The sequence below is a fragment of the Salvelinus fontinalis genome, chromosome 6 (genome assembly GCF_029448725.1).
Source record: "Salvelinus fontinalis isolate EN_2023a chromosome 6, ASM2944872v1, whole genome shotgun sequence".
Lineage (NCBI taxonomy): Eukaryota > Metazoa > Chordata > Actinopteri > Salmoniformes > Salmonidae > Salvelinus > Salvelinus fontinalis.
The window spans coordinates 32,649,724-32,672,459 of NC_074670.1; the positions used below are offsets into that span (position 1 = coordinate 32,649,724).

General features: G+C 42.2%; 1 protein-coding gene across 2 annotated transcripts; it reads left to right on the top strand.

Moving 5' to 3' along the window:
• Window positions 1-1,153: 1,153 nt before the first annotated feature.
• On the top strand, window positions 1,154-21,538 carry LOC129857700 (akirin-1-like). 2 transcript variants are annotated; one of them, XM_055926199.1, is made up of 6 exons: window positions 1,154-1,531; window positions 18,425-18,568; window positions 19,480-19,524; window positions 20,147-20,275; window positions 20,845-20,916; window positions 21,101-21,538. In XM_055926199.1, exons 1-6 carry the CDS (start codon window positions 1,327-1,329, stop codon window positions 21,109-21,111), a joined length of 606 nt encoding a protein of 201 aa, XP_055782174.1. In that variant the 5' UTR covers window positions 1,154-1,326; the 3' UTR covers window positions 21,112-21,538. The 2 variants fall into 2 exon arrangements, with proteins under 2 accessions (XP_055782174.1, XP_055782175.1); XM_055926200.1 differs by lacking the exon at window positions 19,480-19,524.
• Window positions 21,539-22,736: the final 1,198 nt, after the last annotated feature.

The window sequence follows — 22,736 nt, forward strand, 5'->3', positions numbered from 1 at the left end:
TGAAGTGATAAAATGTCAACTTGATTCATTTAACTGAGAGCCTCCTCTGTGCATCACATGAATCAATGTGTCTGGTGTGTGCTGCAGTATCACCCCTTCTATCCACACACAGTGAGCTTGCAGCTACAACATATTGCCTCAGTATCAGTGACCATTGAGGGTCACTTAGACAACGTGCACTTCTAATAGACAATGGTAGAGATATAAGCCCTGGGGAGAGACCTATAATGACATGACATGCTAATGTCCATCACGCACAAAGAAATCTCCCCTGTACAGAGGGCTATAGTCTACAGGGTACGCAATGCAATGTATCATTTCGCCTGTAGTGTCACAATGGACTCAGTATTTCATTAAATGCATCACAATTAGCAAATGTTTAGGATGTATTCTTGCAGACAGTGACATATTAACCTATGAGAAACCTTAGCCAAATCTATCAATTTGCGGTTCAAAGGTTTTCCCTGTGATATTCTTTGCAATATCGAAAACACATGTATGAAATAATATGAAGGCAAAAAGCAAGAGGGGAGGTGAGACTGCAAAGTAACAAGAACTAATTAAATCGAGCATCTAGAGCTAGCCTTAATGCCAGTTTGTTTTTGCTATCATGATTCATAGCTACTGTCACTCATTGTCATGTTTGGCAATAAACAATGTAGTTGGAAAAAGCACCAACAGATCTGGTGATCTTGCTTGAGTTGCTCAACCGTCATTTATAAAGACATCATTGATGGGAAGTGAAAGGACATTTGAAATGCCTTTGGTTTTCATTGATGTATGTAAAGAGGGAATACAGTGTTTTGATTTAGTATTTATAAAGAACGTGATAGACAACAGATACTGGCTGTGGCCTACCTGTTAAAAGGAGCAGAGAATGTACCCTCGTCACCCGATAAGAAAACAATCGAGTGCTCACGTGAACCTCAATTTGAGTTAAACTGAAAACAGTCGTCATAAAAGAAAAGGGGTGGATGACAACAATAAACGTATAAAGTTGTACATTATTGACCAAATTTAGCACACATGCATGTTGAATAGATAAAATATGAAATAACATCTACATATCACAATTATTCGCTATATACGATACATTATACGCGAATCATTTATTTTCCTACATTCCCCCTCTTTTTGTAGAATGGTACGGTCGTTCATTGTGACGTATTGGAAATTCAGTGGATACTGCAGTTGGCTCTTACTGTCTAGGTTTCGGTAAACCGTTGTTGTGAAGAGAGGGGAGCGGAAAGAGAAAGTCGACTACAGCATTTTTAGAAGATTTTTTTATCTACTGTACATATTCGTTGTCTATTTAGCTCAGGCACCATGGCGTGTGGAGCTACGTTAAAGCGCTCGATGGAGTTTGAGGCCCTACTCAGTCCTCAGTCTCCTAAGCGAAGAAGGTGCAATGCACTACCGGGGGCTCCAAGCACCCCGTCCCCTCAAAGATGCAACCTCCGTCCGCCAGTTGACTGCCCATCGCACTCGATGTCTCCCCCGACTATGGGAGGAGAGCACAGGCTAACTCCAGGTAAGAAATGGCCAAAAGTTCGAATAAGCTGTAGTTCAAGGGGATGATATGGGGGAGGGGGTTAGGGTGGAGTGGAATGGGTGTTTCGCGAGAATGGGGGTTGGTGTACAAGAAGCTAATGTTAGCTAACGTTAACTTAGCTGGTTAGGTTCCAACAGTAACTAGCCTAACATTTGCTCGGTAACTAAACGCAGTCAGATAGCTAACATACCGTTATAGCTGGCTAACTAGTTAGCCGGTAACTAATATATTAGTTTATTTTAATAGCCTGGCATGTTAGCTAGCTAACACCATTATCTGACACAAAGCAAAAAAATGCATGTTTCGGCGTCAGCTTGCGAAGATGGCTAATTTGGCTAGCTGCATAACAACCCTAGCCCAGCTAGCTAACGTACATACTTGCATGGTCCACAATCCATGATTGGTCTCGTGTGACTAAATTAAAACATGCGAAGTTAGCAATGACCAGTTGAGTTTGCCTAGCTAGGTACATTTAACCAACTTATTCCATGATCAGACTTATTGTAATATAGTAGAACGCTGCATTGAAACGTCCAAGACTTCTTGTTTAGAAGTGTGGGAATAGTTATATCTATTTTTTATACCTTCTCTGTTTTCCCTGGGCTGAGAGGGCATTGTTCTAACGCTTTATGCTCGCACCAATCCGGCCCACCCGCTTGAAAATGTTATCTATCCCCTGTGAGAGTTGAGCGAGTGTGGGGGACTGCAGGGGTGGCAAGATAATTACCTGGATATCTCGACTGCAATCCAACAAAGCTCATTGAATTTGCCGTCACTGGAGTAGAAGCGAGCTATTTGACAGGATCTAATCTTCACAGCTGTCTAAACCCTAATTAAAATCCTCCTCCCACTTGGCACAATTTGATCTTATTTCTTTGTTGAGATTTGTGTATAATATTTTAACTGAAGGATTACAATGCTGGGGGCTGATCTTTCATTTTGAACCCCTTGTTCATTTCATGCAGATTTTTTTTAGTTTGGTGCACCACAGTAAATCCTTTTAAAAATTCAATCCCTGCATCCTGCTGCAGTTCAATGGACGGGCAGCTCCTGTCACACAAATCATTTCAATGACTCAAAAATCTAATAAGGGTGTAGGATGGACTGCCTCCTGGGCCAGAGTTTGTATGGACTGGGCACTCCAGGTCATCTTGTTTTTGAGGCTATCCCACTCTTATCATTACCCAGGCCTGCGTCTAGACGTGAATGCCTCCGCTATTGAAATGGTTAACCCCCCCTCCTGGTTTGTCTTGTCTGGTTTGTCCTTTGTCCGGCCTATCTCTTTTTTTAATTTTTTATTTTGTTATAAATTGACTGCTTTTCCTTCAGCAACTAACCAAGGCAGTTGGTGGTTGAACCTTTTTACATATTTTCAGGGATGTAAACGTATTAACTGTTTTGATCTCTTTATCATTATACCCTGATGAAGACAGCTTGTCTGTTGAAATGTTGGTCATGGCATCTGTAAAATATGGAAATGTTGGTCATGGCATCTGAGCTCTTAGTTTGCAGCTCTCCTTTTCTTTTTCAAGTGTTCTACTCCGCTAGCCAGCACCTCGCCTAAACAGGTGTTTTTATTTCACCTCCAGATTGATCTCAAAATAGGTAATCTATGTGAATCGTGTAGATCCGTAAGGTTGGGTTTGACCAAGTTTGCAGACTCGATATATTACCCGTTGCGCTATAAAAGAGGTATAAACAGATCTTCCCCCGGTGTGATCACTACCTTATCTCTCAATGTCTGTGCACAGAATGCATCTCTAAGTGTCCTACAACTAGAATATCAGAGTTTAGTGTATGATGCCAGATATGTCATATCAGAATGAGTCTTTCATCCAATATCACGTGTGGCAGCCATCCGCATCCCCTAACCAGCCATTAGTCTACTCAGCTGCTTTTCGCCGTCTGTTATTTAGCTGGGGTGGGCAGGCAGTGCTTTATTTTCTGTTACATTTGTTTAATTATGCGATGCGAGCCGCACCAATATCTTTTCATTTTGCCCTTAACAAGCAGGCCAGTTTGACTTCGCTCCCACGCAGCCTCAGTGCCACTGCCATAGAGGAAAAGCGGACCACAGTGACCGTCATGCTTGTGCCTTTACGTCACTGAAAACCCCTCAAGTTATGCCCCATATTACCAAAGTTACCTTATCCTGTGACAAACTGTCTTGTATTGTCATGTTACCTTGCTAGCTAGCTAACAACATGATACCTTGGCTATACAGACATTTGGGAGGCACAGGGAAAAAGCGATAAATAGCATTCAATGTGTTGGATTGAGTAGAGATGTGAATGTCAGGGACAGGTTTTTGTGCATCACATGTGCCGAATGTATAGAACTGGAACAGGCGTCCTGGAGGTGCGCAAACCCAATGGTATCATGATACTACTTAGTTTGGTGATGGCGGTGGGCCCAAACCCTGTGGTATCATGATACTTCTTGGTATCGTGATACTTGGCCCGGTATCACATCGTTAGTAAAATGTTGGCATTGTCACAACCCCACTCTGAAATCACCTTTTTGAGACCTCACCAGTTTGCATCCCTGTATTTGTCCAAAATTCCTGTCTTCAGAATATTCTGACACTGAATTCCCATGGCCACCAGCTCCCAGCGTCCCACCTTTGGTCTGGTTTTAGTTTTCTTCATGGCGCCCATCGACCTTTGAAAGGGGTTAGCGCTCTCCTTGAATGTATCTAATTGAATGCCCACAGAGTGAATACCTAACATTCCCCTAGCACTTTTGTTCTCTAATGATGTTATTACAAAATGACAATGATATCAAAAAAAGTGAGCGGATATTAGGGAGTAGCTTTGAATTTGTCATCTGTCCTTGAGATATTTGTGCTTGGCCTGAACTGTGGGTTCCCACATAGGCTATGATAGTGGACGTGAAAGGGGAACTATGTGACTGGTGACCCAGTTCCGGACAAAGCCAAAGAAAGTCAGTTGGCCTGGTCCTGTTTAGTCCATCGTACCAAACCAGATTGTGCAACTGACATGTAGACTAGTCCTGAGCCTGTTTTGTTTGGACAAGGACTTGTTTAATAGCTACATTTTTTTTCTCCTCTCTTTTGTAAGGGGACATCTGTGTATCCAGGGTTTATCTGCCATTGAAATCATTGGGCGGGCCGCCTAAGTGTTTTTTCGGGAAGCCTATGTCAAAACTGGGTGTCATCATTTTCTGGATGGGGATTAACGCTTTCTGTGTCAAATTGAACTGAAACCAGATATCTATCATCTTTTGAACATACTTTATATCTACAATCATTGAAATAAAGCTAGACAGTGAATTGAAAATTCCATAACAGTACATTTATTCATTGTATTGTGTTTGAGCAAAATAAAACTGCATGCAGGAAATTAGCTTTAAAAAGGCAATTCTCTCTCGGCTCCATAGCAGAATGTGTAGAATCACAGGAAATGTGGTTTAAACTGAAAAAACAACTTCTCCGCTCCTTTGCAAAAAGTTTTAGAACTCCATGAAATTAGCTTTAAACTGGAGAAATTTCTCAGCTCAATGGAGACATTTGTGGAATTGCAATAAATTTGCTTAAATGCAACACTGTCAAGAGGGGTCTCTAAAAATCTCAAATTCTGCTGTGCCAACGGACCCACCACATCCCCCACCTAAGCTACTTTTTGATCCAGAAAAAACTATTTTATCTATCACAAGCTAAGGCTGATGGCACTTTTGACCCAAAAAGCAGAAAATCTAGCAACGTCACAAGGGTTTTGGCAGGTTCACACGCATTCAGGTTTCAACAGCTGAAGAAGCTTGTGTAACGGGCAGATGGAGGAAGAGGCGTCTTGTCTGCCTTTTTGTGTGCAATGGATTTGTCATGCGGCTGTTTACCCTTATCACGCAATCGCCTTCTGAATTTGAGCCTCTTTCCCTTGATTGGCTGTGTTTTCTTTCACCACTTTAATGTTTTTTTGTATGTACAGGCCAGCTATCCTCCGGCTTCATGCACACTGGCATTTTACTCAGTATCCGCCTCGCTTGCCGAAATTCCATACTGCTTAGCAGCTGCAAAGGGGAAAGGAATGTAAGATGTTGGTGTGTCTGCAGACATTGGGCCCAGATACCTGATATTATGCTCACCTTTACCCTGCAAGAGGCCACACTGTAGCTCTTTGCAAGCTAGCTTCTCCGCTGTGGGTTTTCCAGTGTCTGTTCAGCCCCCCCCCGCGAGCCAATCAGGTTTCCTTTGTTGTAGATCCCAGGGCACATGGACAGGTTCTCCTCCCCCTTCAGCCCACTTGATTGGAGTAATTAACTGATCTACAAGACTTTAATGAAGACCAGTCAACCTTTTTCATTCAGAATGCAGTGGTGAGTATTAAAACTGTCACCTGTGATAAAGTGAAGGGTGCTATGGTAGAAGGCATCCAAAGGTTTACGTTTAGTGGCTGCTGCTGCAATCTGGTGTCACCATAGTCAAGAACTGGCAGGGAAGTTGACTGTACAATCTGCTTTCTATTTAAGGAGAGCCTAGATCAATTTTTTTTTTTTTAAAGAGAGGGAAAAAAGACAACTTTAAATTTTGGAATTTTAAATAGCTCATCCATGTTTTTTAAAAAACATTTTAGTCTTTGTCCATCCAAATGTCCAGAACCTGATCGATGGGAGAACCATCAAATGAATAAATGTAGTTCACCTGAAACATTTTTTCAAGAATTACAAAACAGCATATTTAGTCTTGCCTGCATTACGTCAGTATCCAAGCTGCACAGATACCCTGTGATTTTATTTAGGGATGTGAGAAATGTTAACCGATAAAATGCATTTTAAACATTTTCTTTTTAAAATTCCACGCAAATTCACAATATAGCTGCCAGCAACGTTTTGGGTCTCATGGGGCATTTCCTTCTCATTTAACTTTTCAAAGTATTGCCTGCCATACAGGACTTCGCTGCTGTCGCTTGCCTTTCTCTGCTGTCGCTTGCCTTTCTCTGCCTTTTTTACAAAGTTAGCGACTATGATGTAGTGGTGGAGAGTGAATTCCTTGAGTCTTTCCACGTCGACTCCCACTTCTTTGCTCAAATATTTTTTATTGAACACACAACAATGGTGTATAGGTACTTTGTAGAGAAGACAAATGTGAAATTCTTATACAAACATAAAAGAGCAGACCGATATAAAAAGAGCCAGAATTATAGGTAAAATTAAAAATCTGAACAAGGACACTCCTCCCCCCTATTGCTAGGATAACGGGGCAAGCACGTTGCCCCAGGGTAGATGGAAAGATCACAGGTGAGAGTGCATTGTAATGTATAATTTCACAGCCCGGAATGGTCCAAATAAGAGTGGTGAGGTTGCCAGATTTGATCAAATTTGGGTTATGCATTGCTCAAAAGATATATATTTTTTCCTAAGTGTTTGCCAAATCACTGAGCCATAATTTGGTAGAGGGTACTTCCTCCTTTTTCCAAAACAACAACTTTTTAAATATATTATTTTAATGAGACAGATTAGTTAGTGTTGGGACTTGGATAATCTGTGTAGGGTTTCTGAGACTCCCAGGAAGATCAGCAGTAGATCTGGTCAATTAGTCTCCAGAACTTCAGAGAATCCCAAAAATTCTACACCAATAATCGTGCAGGTTAGAGCATAGCGCAAAGCAGTGGAGTAGTGTACCTTCTGCATCATGACATTTATCATACATCCCCCTATATCCTATACATATTTTTGGAAGAGTGTAAGATCTTGAATGTCTGGAGTTAATTTAGGAGGTGTGGTTATACTCCCAAGATATCTTCCCAGTCTGGTACAGAAAGGTCAGTGCCTAGTTCTTCCTCCCATTTTGCTTTAAGGGCATCTGTAGAGGGTGCGCTAACAGTTTGAAAGCGTCATATAGACGAGTTATCGGTTTACCTGAAGTGGGACAAATTGATGCAACTGTCAAACATTGATGCAACTGTCAAACATGGGCGGTTTAGCCTTTCCAGATGTAGGAAGATGTTCTAGAACTTGGTCTCTAATCTGTAGGTATTTGAATAAGTTACTTCTGGGAAGATTGTAGGTTTCCCTCAGCAAATGAAAGGAGGCAAAGGTCCCTTCTATATATAGATCCCTTATGGTATTGATCCCTAGCTCTCCCCATTGCTCAAGTTGTAATCGAGGTTAGAGGGGGCAAAGAAGGGATTCCTCGCTATAGGTAGCAGACCCATATCATTCCTAAGGCAGGCCTGGGCAATTCTTTTCCATGGAGGGCCACATTAGAATATATTTTTGCAATTGAGGGCCAGAAACATATATTACAGGATTATACATCATGTGTATGACTCACAGATATATCTCCTATAAATCGCGTCCAGATATGCTACATATTTTACTTAACATACGATGAACTACAGAGGGGAAAGTACACTGCATTCGGCACCACGGACAGAACTCTTGTGAACGGGTATGCACAAAAACACAGAGCTCAACATTACATTTAAACTACTCAATCAGTGTGAGGAGTGAAGTCTCTGAGCATTGACTAGAGCAGTGAAGTCAGGTATATTTTCTGATGTCACTATGCGCTGGATTGCTGAGAGTCAGTAAGAGATGATCTATGCCTTGACTTGTTATTTAATCACTGAAAATGTCTGTTCACATACATAGGTTGGCCCAAATAGTACAAACATGTTCTGAGCATGACTCCTAATCTTTGGGAAGTTTTGTTTGAGAGATGTATAGAACCCCATCAGTGACATTGTTTTGAATAGTTTTCCAATCACTGCATCAGACTGAAAATCGATAAGCTCATGTTGCAGGTCAGTGGGAGCGTTGTCCACGTTGAAGGTGAAAGAGGAAACCAACAGCATGTCATTTTTCAACACTTTGAAATCCTCAAAATGATGAACTCTCCGTTTAAAGCACGAGGCAGCAATGTGTACTTCTCCCGCTGGTCATCTGATAGGGAACAGACTAGTAGTGTCGGAAGGTGGATAAATTGTTTGTTAATTTTGTTAATATTGTTTTTAAATTGTTGGCTTCTACTTGGAGCGTCAGGAGGAGTAATTTTCCCCCTGGAGGCTTTGACAAGGCTCTACATCTGATGTGCAAAAATACCTTTCCCTTGTAGTTTGGAATTCAGTTCATTCATGAGTGCCATGATGTCCACAGTGAAGGCAAAATCAGCCAACCATTATTTATCTTGCTGTTGAGGGAAATCCACATCTTTTTCTTTAATTTACAGAAACTCCGAAATCTGACTTCTGGTCCCACACCCTTTTAAGCACCTTCCCCAAACTCAGCCGTTTCGCGTTTGTGTGGTAGAGATTTGCATGACCCTACTGTCTCTTCGTACAGTGAGATACTACCTGTGGTTTAAAGATTTTGAGCTTATGAAGTTTACCACTTTATTGACTATCCACAACATGGGTCATTTTTCAGAATACATTTACAGAGCATCTCCTGATAAATAATGCAATGCAGGAAAATAATTATCATCTGGGTTCAACTCAGCTACTTGATCTTGGTTCCTTTCCAAAGGGCCAATGTTTTTTCCTGTCAAATTTGGGCACCCATCAGTGGTTACACTGCATAACTTTTCAAAACTCAATCCCAGCTTTGCCAGACACTTATTAACCTCCTCCAATATATCGTTCCATGTGGTTGCGCTCTTCATTGCCTGCACTGAAGCAAGCTCCTCTGTAATTTCCAAGTCTGGGGTTATTTCTTGTAAGAATATCAACAACTGCGCCGTCTTGACGGGAACATTTTCTAACCGCTCGTCAGGGCAAAGTATTGCTGCAGTCAATTAAACAACCTTTAATGAATTCGCCCTCAGAGAATGACTTGCTATGTTTAGCAATTTTGTGGGACAGTACATAGCTAGCTCTCGCAATTCTGTTTTGCTGAATGCAGTTTTGTGAAAAGTCCTTGCTTCTTTTGCAACTGAAAGCAAGTCTTTCGACGCACTTGCCCTCTGCTCAGACATTCCTATTTCTCTGCATGCTTCGTCTGAAAGTGTCGGGACAAGTTAGTCTTTCAAGACAGCGATTCTCTCTTTGCACACAGCTTTCCCTGATATCTCAATAAATAAATATTTCAATCCACTCTTGCTGGAACACCCTATATTCCTTGGCTAATTTTCTTTTAAACTAATTTTCGCTCAAATTGTAGCTAGCTAGAAATTGCATCTGTGACGTGTCAGTCAGTCTGTCCTCATGCAGTTAATTATACGTGCCTTCAAAATAAATGTCCCACAAGCGGTGGGAGTTAAATCATTACATAAAGGTGAGTATTCATTGGACTTTTAAAATTAAATAACAAATACGTTTTTCAAAACATTTTTATCATCGCAAGTTCTTTGCTCTGAGCATGATTCTGCGGGCAGTATTGAACCAGGTTGCGGGCCACATACACCCTTAATTTGATTTCAGATTTGGACTGTGCTATGTATAATATGATTATTACTATAAAGTGACATCTCCAAATTGATGGGAAATGATCACACCGCCAATAAAGAAGGGGTGGCAATCGTCTAGCTCCATACTAGAGCAGCCAAAACGTAACAGCATGGTGGTTAGTGGCCCAATAGTAAAATATACAATTTGGGAGAGCCAATCCTCCCATCTTGGACTTACAAAGGTTTTTATTTTTTACCTATCCTGTTTTTATTTCATTTTTCTATAATTGATTTATAGTTGCATCTAGTTATTTATGAAATGACTTCGATATCAATACTGGGATGTTCTGGAATAGGTAAAGCATTTGCCGGAGGAAGACCATCTTGAGGGTATTCATTCTTCTGAGCAGGGAAATTGGGAGAGTGCTCTAAAATGTGTATGTTTGCCTCAGATTTTGCATCAGAGGGGGGAAATTCTCTTTAAATAGTGTGTGTTTGGGTAACTACAATTCCTAAATAGGAAATATTTTGTTCCTCTAAAGGTTAAATCGGGGCGACTGATTGGTTAGTGGGTATTCTTGCACATGGGGTACGTATATAGATGCTGGATCCATTTTATGAACCCGTCTCCAATATTACATTTCTGTAGGACCGGCCACTCAACTTGGTCTAAGGCTTTGTCAGCGTCGAGATTTAACGGCAAGGTCATTGTTGGGTAACCTGAGTAATACATCATGTTGAAGAGGCGCCTGAGATTGAAGATTGAGTTTCTGTTGGGATAATGCCGGTCTGGTCCGACTGGACCAATTTGCCCACTGAAGTGCTAAGCATGTTAACCAGAGTTTTTGCAAAGATCTTCTGGTCTGTTTTGGACTGTATGACCCTACTTCCAGAGCTTTACCTTTCATGTATAACTGTAATAACTGCCTAATTCAAAGTAGGTGGGAGAGCTCCATCCTCATTGGCCTGAACAATCAGTTTGTGCAGGTAGGGAGAGAATGTATTTGAATGTTTTATAGAATTCACCAGGGAATCCATCTGGGCCCGGGGTCTTGTCGCTCTTTAGAGATGAATTGTTTCTCGAATTTCTCAGATTTCCTTATTCTGGAAGTTAGAATCCTCCTGGTTCAGGGCAGGGAGATTAGTCTTCCAAAAAGTTGTGCATGATTAATTTAAAGGGTTAATATCTGCTTTAGATGGGAATCTGTCATTGATGTCCTTGGGAGACGAGCGTAATTCCCTAGTTACATATTTAACTTTGAATCATTGTCATTCTGTATTTCAAAGTTGTCTGGCCAGTAACTTGTATGGTTTGTCACCAAACTCAAAATATTTTTGTTTTCTATAGAGGAAAGATCAAAAATGTTATGAGAACCAGATTTGTATATTCAAATTCTAAAGTGTTTTAATTTTTAAAAAATTGTCTCCATAGATGGATGACTATTCTCCCCATCCAGTAAGTCGACTCCCATTTCTGAGTATCAAGATTTGGAATCGACTCCTAAGATTCAGTGTTTTTGGAATGGAGGGGACTGATTTAGTTGCCGTACTTCTGAGAACACAAACACTCAACTCTTTCCTATCGAGGGACACAGTATAGCCATTCTCAACAAGGTTGGAAAGTGAGAGTGAAGATGAGGCCTCAGAGTCTGATGTTCAAGAGGTGGACATTGAGGAGGTCCAGGGAGAAGACATGGAAGCCTGAGAGGAAGACAACCAAAGCTTTAGTTTCTAGACTGTCATTTCACAGATGTATGTTGAAAATGTTTTTGGGAGATGCGATGGATCATTCAATATTCCCTTTCTTTTGTTGTTCTTCGAAATTATCCCATGTGAAGAGTCAACTCATTTAATTAAAGTTCAATTCGTAGCTAAATAGTTTTATTTTTTCTATTGGAAGGATTTAATCATGTCTACTTATGATAAGGTTAAATGTTTGTGTCTCCATATATGGTAAATATATCCAATGCAAAAATCGCATTTTAAATGGTAATAATTTGCATACATTTCCATTAATTCCCATATTCCAGTTAATTCCCATGGAAAGTCTCCACCTTTTGAATATTCCCCAAAATGTGCAACCCACACACATTAATCTACTTGCAACATATTTCCAGCATCCAAACACTGTTGAATGGAAATAGACACCAGTTACACAATACACCACCAAGTGTAATGACATTTTGCCGATTGTCATTAGGCCAGAATTCATGCATCCACTGCTGTCCACACGCGTCGGCCATTCATCTCTGCCTTGGCAAAATGTCAGTGTTCTCATCGAACCACATTGTATTTTGGAGCAAAAGCTATACCACACCCATTTTCAAGTCCATTTGCTCATTTTTCATGCCTCTGACATAGTTGGCTAATGACAAATAAGGGTGTAAAATCCTAGTTTATTACATTTTGTTTAAATCGTGATATGCTGATGATGTTTTACCAGTATGGTGTACCGCCGCTATTTATTTGGCTGGGACACCATACTGGACCGTTTTACTATCACCCCTGATTTGATCAAATGCATTAAGTTGACAAGAGACATCCTTTTCCGAATCAGGGTATATCTGCACCTGGGTGTGCTGTGCTGAGTGATCTCAGAGCTCCAGGTTAACCTTTTGAGTGACAAGTGAAATCCCTCCCCTACTGCCAGTCAGGCCAGCACTGCCAACCACCAGAATACCGATCTTGGGGTGTTGCCTAGCAACAATGACCCTGCCACAGCCAGGCCAAAGCAATCAATCACAGAAACTTCCTACGAGAGGGAAAAGCCTCAGCTAAAAAGCTTAGGGAGAGAACAAACAAAAACAGTGTACAAGGCAAGAGATTGGCCAGATAAGTTGTACGTGGGGTGGCGGTGAAGAGGAAAAACAGGCCGTCTGACTCATTTCACCCTCCATTGCTGAAGTATAGTGGGGGGGACTTACAGACTTCAAAGCCGCCAGGAAGAAGGCTGTATTGTGGGTCAGGCCAAGTTGATGTAGCAAAGACCCTCTTAAAGTATAGACATCATTGGTTGCTACTAGAGCATGACTATGGGTGGCAACTGGCCACAGGGCTTACTAACTGAAGTTAGGGTATAATGAATTGAATGAAAATTCTGGCGAGAAGTACTTGGCTAACGCTGTGTTGAACATTAGCACAAAAGTAGGTCAGCTTGCAGTATTGTTCAAACACAAACCAGATTAATTTATTGCCCATTAAGGTAAGAACCTGGAACGTAATCTTAAGAAATTCTGCACATAGATCCAAATCCAACAAATCAACTCAGTTACCCACTGAAGACATCTGAGCTGATGCCATCTGTCATGACAATACAGCACATGTATTAAAAGTAGGGATGTGAACGTGTTCAGTCTGTTTGTAGAATATTCTAGCCTATTCATTGATGATAGGCCCTACTTTACTGAAGTTGCGAGCCAAGAAATGCAAGATATAGCGTTCCAATGCGAGATGCATCTTTTGAGTGCCAATAGATGGGCCTAGTGCACGGTTCTGACTGGCTGCCTATTGGCCGACCTGCCTTGTTGTCAGGCTTAAAAAGCTTCAAATTTGCCTTGATGGCCACCAATTTTTCAACCCTTGTATTGGTCAACCTGTTGAGTGCTTTGGTGTGTGTTTGTGTTCAAACAAGGACCAGTTGCGCTCTGAGGCGGCTGATGTTGGTGGGATTTGGAGGATGATAATGGCAACCCGGGAAAGCACCTCAGATCCACAAAGTTGATGAGATATGTCGGCACGACTGCCATATTGCATCTCCATCCCAAAGCCCTTGCTTGGAAGTGTATTTCGCTAGACTGCCAAGAACCTTGCCCTTATCCAGGCCAAGGTGGTGAGACACGGTAGTGATGACACCATAGGCCTGGTTGATCTCTGCACTAGACAGGATGCTTTTGCCAGCATACTTGGGGTCCAACATGTACGCTGCAGCTTGTATGGGCTTCAGGCAGAAGTCTTCATGCTTTTTGATGTATTTCAGAACTGCAGTTTCCTCTGCTTGGAGCAACAGTGAAGGTAGTACGGATTTCTTCTCTTACATCTGCAAGCAGAGTCTGAACATCAGAAAGGATGGCATTGTCTCCCTCAATCTGTGCAATGGCTACTGCTATAGGTTTCAGGCTGCTTACCACTCTCAGGAGTTTCAGGCTGCTTACCACTCTCTCCCAAAATACATCATCCAGGAGGAACTTCTTGATGGGGCTGTCTATATCGGCAGACTGATATGGCCATTTCTTGGAGAGACTCCTTCCCCTCCAGGAGACTGTCAAACATGATGACAACACCACCCCAACGGGTGTTGCTGGGCAGCTTCAGTGTGGTGCTTTTATTCTTCCCACTTTGCTTGGAGAGGTAGATTTCCGCTGTAACTTGATGACCCTTCACGTACCTAACAATTTCCTTGGCTCTCTTGTAGAGTGTATTCATTGTTTTTAGTGCCATGATGTCCTTGAGGAGCAGATTCATTGCATGAGCTGCACAGCCAATGGCTGTGATGTGAGGGTAGACCAAGCAGCCTTCATTTTTGCAGCATTGTTGTCACCAGTGCAAATACCTTCTGTGGTCCAAGGTCATTGACTGCCTTCAGCTCATCTACAATGTAGAGACCGGTGTGTATGTGCCTTGTGTCTGTGCTCTTGTAGAATACTGGTTGAGGGGTGGAGAAGCAGTTAATTATTCCTTGCCTACGAACATTCGACCACCCATCAGATTGCAATACAGTCTGCTTTCTCTATGATTTGCTTGACCTTCACTTAAACTCTGAACTCTGCATCCAGCAAATGAGTAGATAAAGCATGTCTGGTTGGAGGGGTGTATGCTGAGCGAAGAACATTCAGAAATCTAATCCAATACACATTGCCTGTGAGCATCAGAGGTGACCCAGTTGCATACACAGCTCGAGCAAGACATTCATCAGCATTTCTCTGACTACATTCCTCCATTGAGTCAAAAACCTGATTCCAGGAGGACCATGAGCTGTTGCTATCGATACGGTGTCTTGAGTAATAATTTTTTACCTCAAATAGAAGTAGAGGGACTTTTGTCAGAGGTTGCTTGTTGTGAGCACTGAGGGAACTTTATTCACTTGGCCAGGTAGTTCTGCATCATTGTTGCATTCTTCACATGATTTGGCACAGTATTTGCAAATGTACACAGCTTTTCCTTCTACAATTCCATGTACAGATAAATAAACCGTTGAAATAAACACCTTTGTAAGATGTTTTAAAATGAAACATGTATGGAAATAGGTGAATTAACACTCCTCAGTTAGCAGGCTCAAGCAAGCTAAAACCCACATGGTAGCAAAGAATAACTAGCAAAAGTTGTTAACAAGTTATAAAAGATTTAAACACACTTTGTTGTAGGCTACTACTATACTAGTTAACATAAAATCATGTCACATAAAATATATTCATCCCACCCAGTATTGTAATCAAAACTTACCAGAAAGCATGTAGTCCTTTGCTCAGACTGTATAGTAGTGTGGGCTCAATAGCATCTCATTAGTGTGCAAGATCTTGAGAATCAGCTGCACATGTGATTGAAAAATGCAGAGGGTTGCAATTCCATTGAATTGGGGATAGTTTAACTAAAATGTGCCACAAGAGCTAGAATTGCCTTGTGTAACCCACAAAAAAGGTTTTTTGATGAATTTAATCAAAATTCCCGGGCCTAACTTCCCATGGAAATTTATCGTAAAGTTTACGACCCTTTGCAACCCTTATAGCTTAGTAAAGGAGCCCTTTTTTTTAAGTGGTTTGTTTGACAATCAGATGCAAATATCATGACTTGTTTATGCTACATTAAAAGGTAATGCATTTCAAAACTTAAATGATAAATCTTTACGACGAGGCCCACAGAGCTCCGATTAGAATCCCTATTAATTCAATGATTTTAATTTCATGAACACACAGGAGGTCCCGTACCGGGAAGAAATGAAATCTACTTTCACCCCTGTATCAAATGGAGTGTTTCAAAATGTAGCCTGCAGAAATTGAGATGCTGGTGACTTTTGCTGTCATGGCACCAACATAAAGAACCAAACCTTTTGACAACTTAATTTTAAGGAGTGATTTATGACTTGGGCTTAAGCCTCATTGTAGGTAAGCTATTTAGATAAACGTGATGCTCAAGCTAATAGATAATTTCACACATCTATTTGGGGTAGCATTGGCAGACGATCTCACACAGTGGCCTTTCAACTAGTCAGTTCATGCAGCATCGTGAAACATTTGAGTCACGCCTCCAAACTCAACTGTTCAAAAGGGAAGCCCCTTTTCATATACTCCTGTCTCTGGGGTAAGTACAGCTTTTATTAAGTTAACGTTTAGCTGGGGTTAAATAAACACAGCCTGTCAGATTAGCGCTGCTTTGTTAACACAGGAAGGCTTCAGCTCATCAACTCCCTTGCTGCTCCTGTCCTGCTCTTCTTGTGGTGGTGTACTCTGCAAATTTGAAGCCTCCAGCCTGATAATACATGGCTGGCCAGTCAGTCACATGTCTAGCTACCTCCCTCTCAAAATGGCTTCTGAGAGAGGCTAGTTTACAGTTCGTCTTGCCTACATTCCGCTCTCTCCTTGCCTCAGAGCGCATTAGGACGCAAATATTCAATATGTCCCTCCCCTCAGACTAGTGCTTACAATGCATTTTGAGGAGGTGAAGAAATATGAACTGAGAAAGTGCCATGTTGGCCTGCTGGCTTGCTTCCCCCTCAGAACAGCTCACAGAGACATGCATGTTTGCTCATACCTTGATATGGCTTCTGCACTCTCAACCCAAGATAAATGAGGCAGGCCTCCCTAGATAACATCCTTATTCCACCTCAAAGGGTGAAGGACTTAAGTCACACTCTCTCTCTGGCTATCAACACTGGTCAGGGGAACGGCATAGCCTAAACATGTTCTTTTCTTGTTTTCGTTCCCAATATATATTTGAACTTTACACCCAATCTGTGAAATTTCAGTTCAGCACCAGGTTGATGGGTTTAGTTTTGTCTTTGTATGTTGGCTAATGTTCTTATTGAACATAGCCTAGTCAAAACCCTTGCAAGTGAGGTGCCATATCTTAGTGGATCTGATTTGAAATGGTTTCCAGTGGGATATGGACTCTTGACAAAAAGTCTTCACCGATTAGGGGCTACGTACTTCCTCCAGGGTTGTTTGCTGAATGCTGGAATTGGCCCTGAAATTAAGTCAAAAGGTTTTAGTTGCAGTCCCACTGCTTAGGCTAAAAAGAGTGGGTACTACCACTGCCTGAGCACATGTAGGGCCTAGCTCTGTCCACAGATCTCTAGGCTCGTCCCTAGGCTTAGCGGCGTTGCCAACAACCGGATGCATCCGGTTTTCAGAGCTAATGCTAATTCAACCTAGCTACCGTTTCTGCTGAAAACCGGATGTGGGAACTCTGCTGTGGTGTTTTTTCTTTACGCATGCTACGTTAGATTACCTCATCCCAAATGGCACTCTAATCCCTTCATAGCGTAGTGCCCTACCTTTGATCAGAGCCCTACATGGAGAATAGGGTGCCATAGGGATGCAGCCTGGCTGAGGCCCAACTCTGCAGTGATCAAAGACCTTGGAGGATAAAACCCAACCCAGTTTCTCTGGAAAGGAGGCTGTAGCATGGCAGGCCGGTGCCCTGTTTCATGCTCCTTTCCGCCCTCTATTGCAGTCAGATGTCACCCAGATCTATCTAAATAAATCACTCTGCTTTGTGCTTGTTGCTCCTGCTTGTCAACAAAGATCTCCAGCTTTAGCACCACTGCCAAGTAGACCTGTGTGTCAAATATTAGAGTAGTTTTCTTGCTGTGTTATTGCCGGACATGCTGGTACAAGACAAGCTGTCTACTATTTTTGTCTTGGCTTATTTTGCCTCAGACATGAAGACCTGTTAAGCCTGACTGTCTCCTAGTCAGCTATGGATTCGTCACAATAACTGAAAGATTTGAAGGAAGAAGTGAAACTGACTCCTTTGCCCCTTCTTGCCAGTCACGGGATCTCAGAAGGGGTGGATTATTTTTGAGGAAGTGTGCTGTGGGGGTTGACACAGCTGGTGTGTGTGTCGCTGATGTTAGTCTCGCCCAGCTTTAAAGCGCTCCTTCCTGTTAGTGTGTTTTGTTTTGAAAACCACATCAGCTGAACACTGCAGCTCACAGGATGTGTGCATAGCTGTGGGCCTTCATTTAGGCTTGAGGGAAAACATTCTGTTCTCATTGAACACTACGCCTACTAGGCCTATAGCATGCTTGTAGTGATCACCAACATTCCATTTTGGAACACATTGGCATTCTCAGAAGCTGAATGTTCCTAGCTATCTGACATGGCTGGTTTGCTATGATCAAAGTATATCTAAAAAGAAACCGGTCACCTTTTATGTTTGGGCTTTCAAGGCAGGCTGTGGCTTGTTGTCTTCTAAAATCAACTAGACGGGCACCATTTTCATGTAGGTGCTCCCGGCATTATTTGTCCTCCTGAGTGCTGGTTGTTCCCGGCCCTGTTTATGACCGTGTCCCCTGTGTTCTGTCCCCTCTACAGAGCAGATCTTCCAGAACATCCGTCAGGAGTACAGCCGCTACCAGAGGCGACGGCAGCTGGAGGGGGCCTTCAACCAGAGTGAGGCTGCCTGTAGCTCCACCGATGCCCCCAGTTCCTCCCTCACCGCCCCCAGCTCCCCGCCAGGTGAGACCATGCGAGAGAGGGACACACACACACACGAGGGGGGGGGGTCCCCTGCCAAACCCCATCACCACTCATATGGTGTTCAGTGTGAGCATGCAGCGGTAATACAAACCCCAAACATTTCAGCCACAGACGTTACATAATGATGCTTGGAGTCGGTATATGTTTTTATAGATCCCATTGGCTCAAGTATAGCTAGTCAGTGCCCTCTTCTTTTTGATGTCTCAACACATAGACAATTACTTTACTTTAACTAGGTAAGTCGGTTAAGAACAAATTCTTATTTACGGTGACTGCCTACCCTCCCCTAACTTGAACGACGCTGGGCCAATTGTGCGCCGCTCTATGGGACTCCCGATCATGGCCAGTTGTGATAGAGCCCGGGATCGAACCAGGATCTCTAGTGACTCCTCCTTAGATCGCTGCGTCACTCGGGAGACCATTGACTTGAATGTGAATATCTGCCACTCCGTTCTAGTAATTATAGTTTTCTCTCCTAGTTCGGAGACTATTGCCTGGAATTTAGCTTTAGAAAGCTTTGGTCAGAAAGTCAGAATGGGTCATAGTACACTTAAAATCCCAGGGTATGAATCATTCAGCCTTCCCCTGGATCCAGCTCCAAGGTCAGGAGACTTTGGCAACGGGGCCTTGTTAGTGCCGTGTGACCCTCTAGGCCACTGGTTCCCAACCTTTTATGAACCGTGGCACACGATGGAATATTAAATTCTGCGGCACACCTAAAATGTCCATATTCATTTAGTGGTAATGACCTCCCATCTGATTCATTCTGCAAACCATCTATTTTCTGTGACAAATGTTTTTTTTAATAGATTAAATAGGGTGTATTTTAAATATTTTCATAGTTTTGATAGTTCCTTACTCATGATGGTTAAGTTGTTTGTACCCCTTAGGAGCTTCCCAAGAATCTGCGCAAGAAATAAGGAAATTAAGCTCTGGTATGTTTTTTTTACTATGTTTTTTTTGGGGTACAGTCAAGCTGTTTTCTACATTGTGAAGGTGCAACCACGGACACAGTCATGTTCTGTTTGTTTCTATAGCAGAGGCTCTGGTATAGCTAACCCAGAGCCATGTATATAAAAATAAAGGCCGAATCAGACTTGCCTGAGCTAATGGTTTTCACAGACTACGTAAAATGATACAAATTCCTTTGCTCGTGACGCGTGCCCCTCAAGTGATACAAATGTAACAGCCTGAGCGCACTAGACTTAAAACAAGATACAGATGCAACCATGTGCCATTTTCATGTTTGAGACCAGCCACCCGGAGAGCTGAAACTGGGGAGTATTTCTGTCAAATAAAGCCCTCTTGTGGGTAGAAACTCAATTTGATTGGCAGGTCCTGGCTCCCCAGTGGGTGGGCCTATGCCCACCCATGGCTAAACACCTGAGTTCAAGGCACGCAGCACACCGGTTGGGAACCACTGCTCTAGGCTGCTGCTGAGTCGAAGGCGACAAACGGCAAGCAAGAAATTGTTGCGCAGACTTCTATTCCTAGAGAGGACATTGTGAACTCTGACCTGGGCAATGTCAGCCTATTTAAAATCTCACTGTGTCCCAGGTGCCTCGAGGAAGGACCAGCCGTCGTTCACACTGAGGCAGGTGAGCTACCTGTGTGAGCGCTTGCTCAAAGACCACGAGGAGAAGATCCGGGAGGAGTATGAACAGATCCTCAACACAAAACTTGCAGGTACAGATAGCACATTGCATATCACCATCCTTAAACCTCAGTCAAAAGGGCTTTTCACATTATTGAGCCAAACAAGCTGAGGTGGCATGGTTACGCATAAACTGTAGATGCTGGAACCATGCTAAAAATGTCAGCTAGCACAGTGGTTCGGGTCAGCACGATAGTGTGAAAATGGCTTTAGTTTGTTCCTTCTGTCTTACGAAAAATCTTAAATGTTATGGCACCCTGTGTGCAATAAGAGAGGCCTATTTGCTGCTCCCCCAGAACACATTTAATGCCTTTTATCTAATGTCCTGCTGATTTTTGTTTTTGTTTAATTAAGGGCTGCTCTTGGCAGATATGGATTTATAGACTAGACACTACTAGCCAAGACTGCTAATGTTTATAGAATATAAATTTCCTGTGACTGGAATGATCAACCGTTTAGTGAAGAAAGAAGCACCAAATATTATTTTTTTTGCATCACATGTAGAAAGGACACCAGTATGTGTTGATACATATCTGGTAGTTGAATCTGCACCTTCACAATTTTGTACTAATCCAACAGCCATTTTGATCCTCTGTTACAGAACAATACGAATCTTTTGTGAAATTCACACAAGACCAGATCATGCGAAGATACGGCGCAAGGCCTGCTAGTTGTAAGTATCAGAGTTTCAGTCTTCACTTTCTACCCGTACACAATTTTGCTTCTGAAGAGTAAACAAAGCAATCCCTACAGCCACATAAAATAGATTTCTCTGTTCAGAGTTCTAATGCATTATCTTGTCATCTCATTTCTGTCTTCATGCTGTTTTCATCCATTATTCAATCCCTCTGTTTCAGATGTCTCTTGAATTCCCCATCGATGAGGTACCAGCTCTTCTCACAAGATGGCTGCTCTTCTACTGCCCTTTCCTCCAATAGATTTGTGCTTTTTATTTCCTTTTTTCATGCTTTTTCGGTGCCATGGTTTATCCATTTGTTTTGTTTTTTGTCAAACTGTCTGCTGGCCAAAATGCTAATGAACCGGAAGAAAATGTAATGATTCGAGATATGCTATTGCTCTGGATTTTTGACTAAAGCAGATCTGTCGTTCTACTCCCCAGTGCTGTAGTGGCTTTTCTGATCCTTCTGTATTATAACCTGCCAGCACTGCCCCCTCTGCAGAAGCTGTATTACTAAATCCCCCTGGCCTCTCATCCACCCAGTTTCTTTTTATTTTCCAACTCTTTATCTGAGGATGTGGAATTCTTTTGAAAATAAAATTTCTGTGATTTAAAATGGTTTCCCTCAATTACTTTTTTGTTATGCATTGTTGAACAAACTGTTTGTCATTTATAATTTAAAAAAGACAAAGTTAGTCTTTTGTCAAAGGAAGGTTTATTTGTGCAGTGCATGTGCTTTAAGATTGCATAATCAATTGAAGCCCATTACAGTGCATTCGGAAAGATTTCAGACCCCTTCACTTTTTCCACATTTTGTTACGACACAGCCTTATTCTAAAATTGGTTAAATACTTTTTTTTTTACACTTATTAAAGATAAATAGACCTTATTCATATAAGTATTCAGACCTTTTGCAAGAGACTTGATATTAAGCTCAGGTGCATCCTGTTTCCATTGATGTTTCTACAACTTGGAATCCACATGTGGTAAATAAAATTGATCAAACATGATTTGGAAATGCGCACACACCTGTCTATATAAGGTCCCACAGTTGACAGTGCATGTCAGAGCAAAAACCAACCCATGTGGTCGAAGGAATTGTCCGTAGAGCTCCGAAACAGGATTGTGTCGATGCACGGATCTTTTAGAAGGACCACCATATCTGCAGCACTCCACCAATCAGGCCTTTATGGTAGTGGCCAGAAGGAAACCACTCAAAAAGGCACATGACAGCCCGCTTGGAGTTTGCCAAAAGGCACCTGAAGGACTCAGACCATGAGAAACAAGATTCTCTGGTCTGATGAAACCAAAATTGAACTCTGGCCTGAATGCCAAGCGTCACGTCTGGAGGAAACCAGGCAGTACCAATACCATTCTACGGGGAAGCGTGGTGGCAGCAGCATGCTGTGGGGATGTTTTTAAGCGGCAGGGACTAAGAGACTAGTCAGGATTGAGGGAAAGATGAACGGAGTAAAGTACAGACATGGCCAAAAGGACATTCAACCAAAGATGAGGGAAGGACAAATCCCTCTGAACACCATGTGGTACACCTGAAGTATCTATTCTACAGAACACTCCAGAACAGAAGAAGCCTACAACTAGGAAGGACATAGTGACCTCTGGTGGACAACCAGAGACTTACATTGAAGGACTTCCCATAGACGAATGGAATGGTTTCAGAGACGACAGAAAGACATTACGTGTAAATATATATTGCATTTCTTTTTCCGAATGAAGTGGTCGTTCATGTGCAAAGTATTCATATTTCCGTGAGCGTAGCTTCCAAATGTGTGTATGAGAAGTTGGCTCTTTGT

Bases quoted from the DNA above. Each gene is read 5' to 3' on its own strand.
- LOC129857700 (XM_055926199.1), top strand. From the start codon at position 1,327: ATGGCGTGTGGAGCTACGTTAAAGCGCTCGATGGAGTTTGAGGCCCTA. The intron at 1,532-18,424 runs GTAAGAAATGGC...TCCCCTCTACAG, and splicing joins AGAGCACAGGCTAACTCCAG to AGCAGATCTTCCAGAACATC. The intron at 19,525-20,146 runs GTATGTTTTTTT...ACTGTGTCCCAG, and splicing joins AATAAGGAAATTAAGCTCTG to GTGCCTCGAGGAAGGACCAG.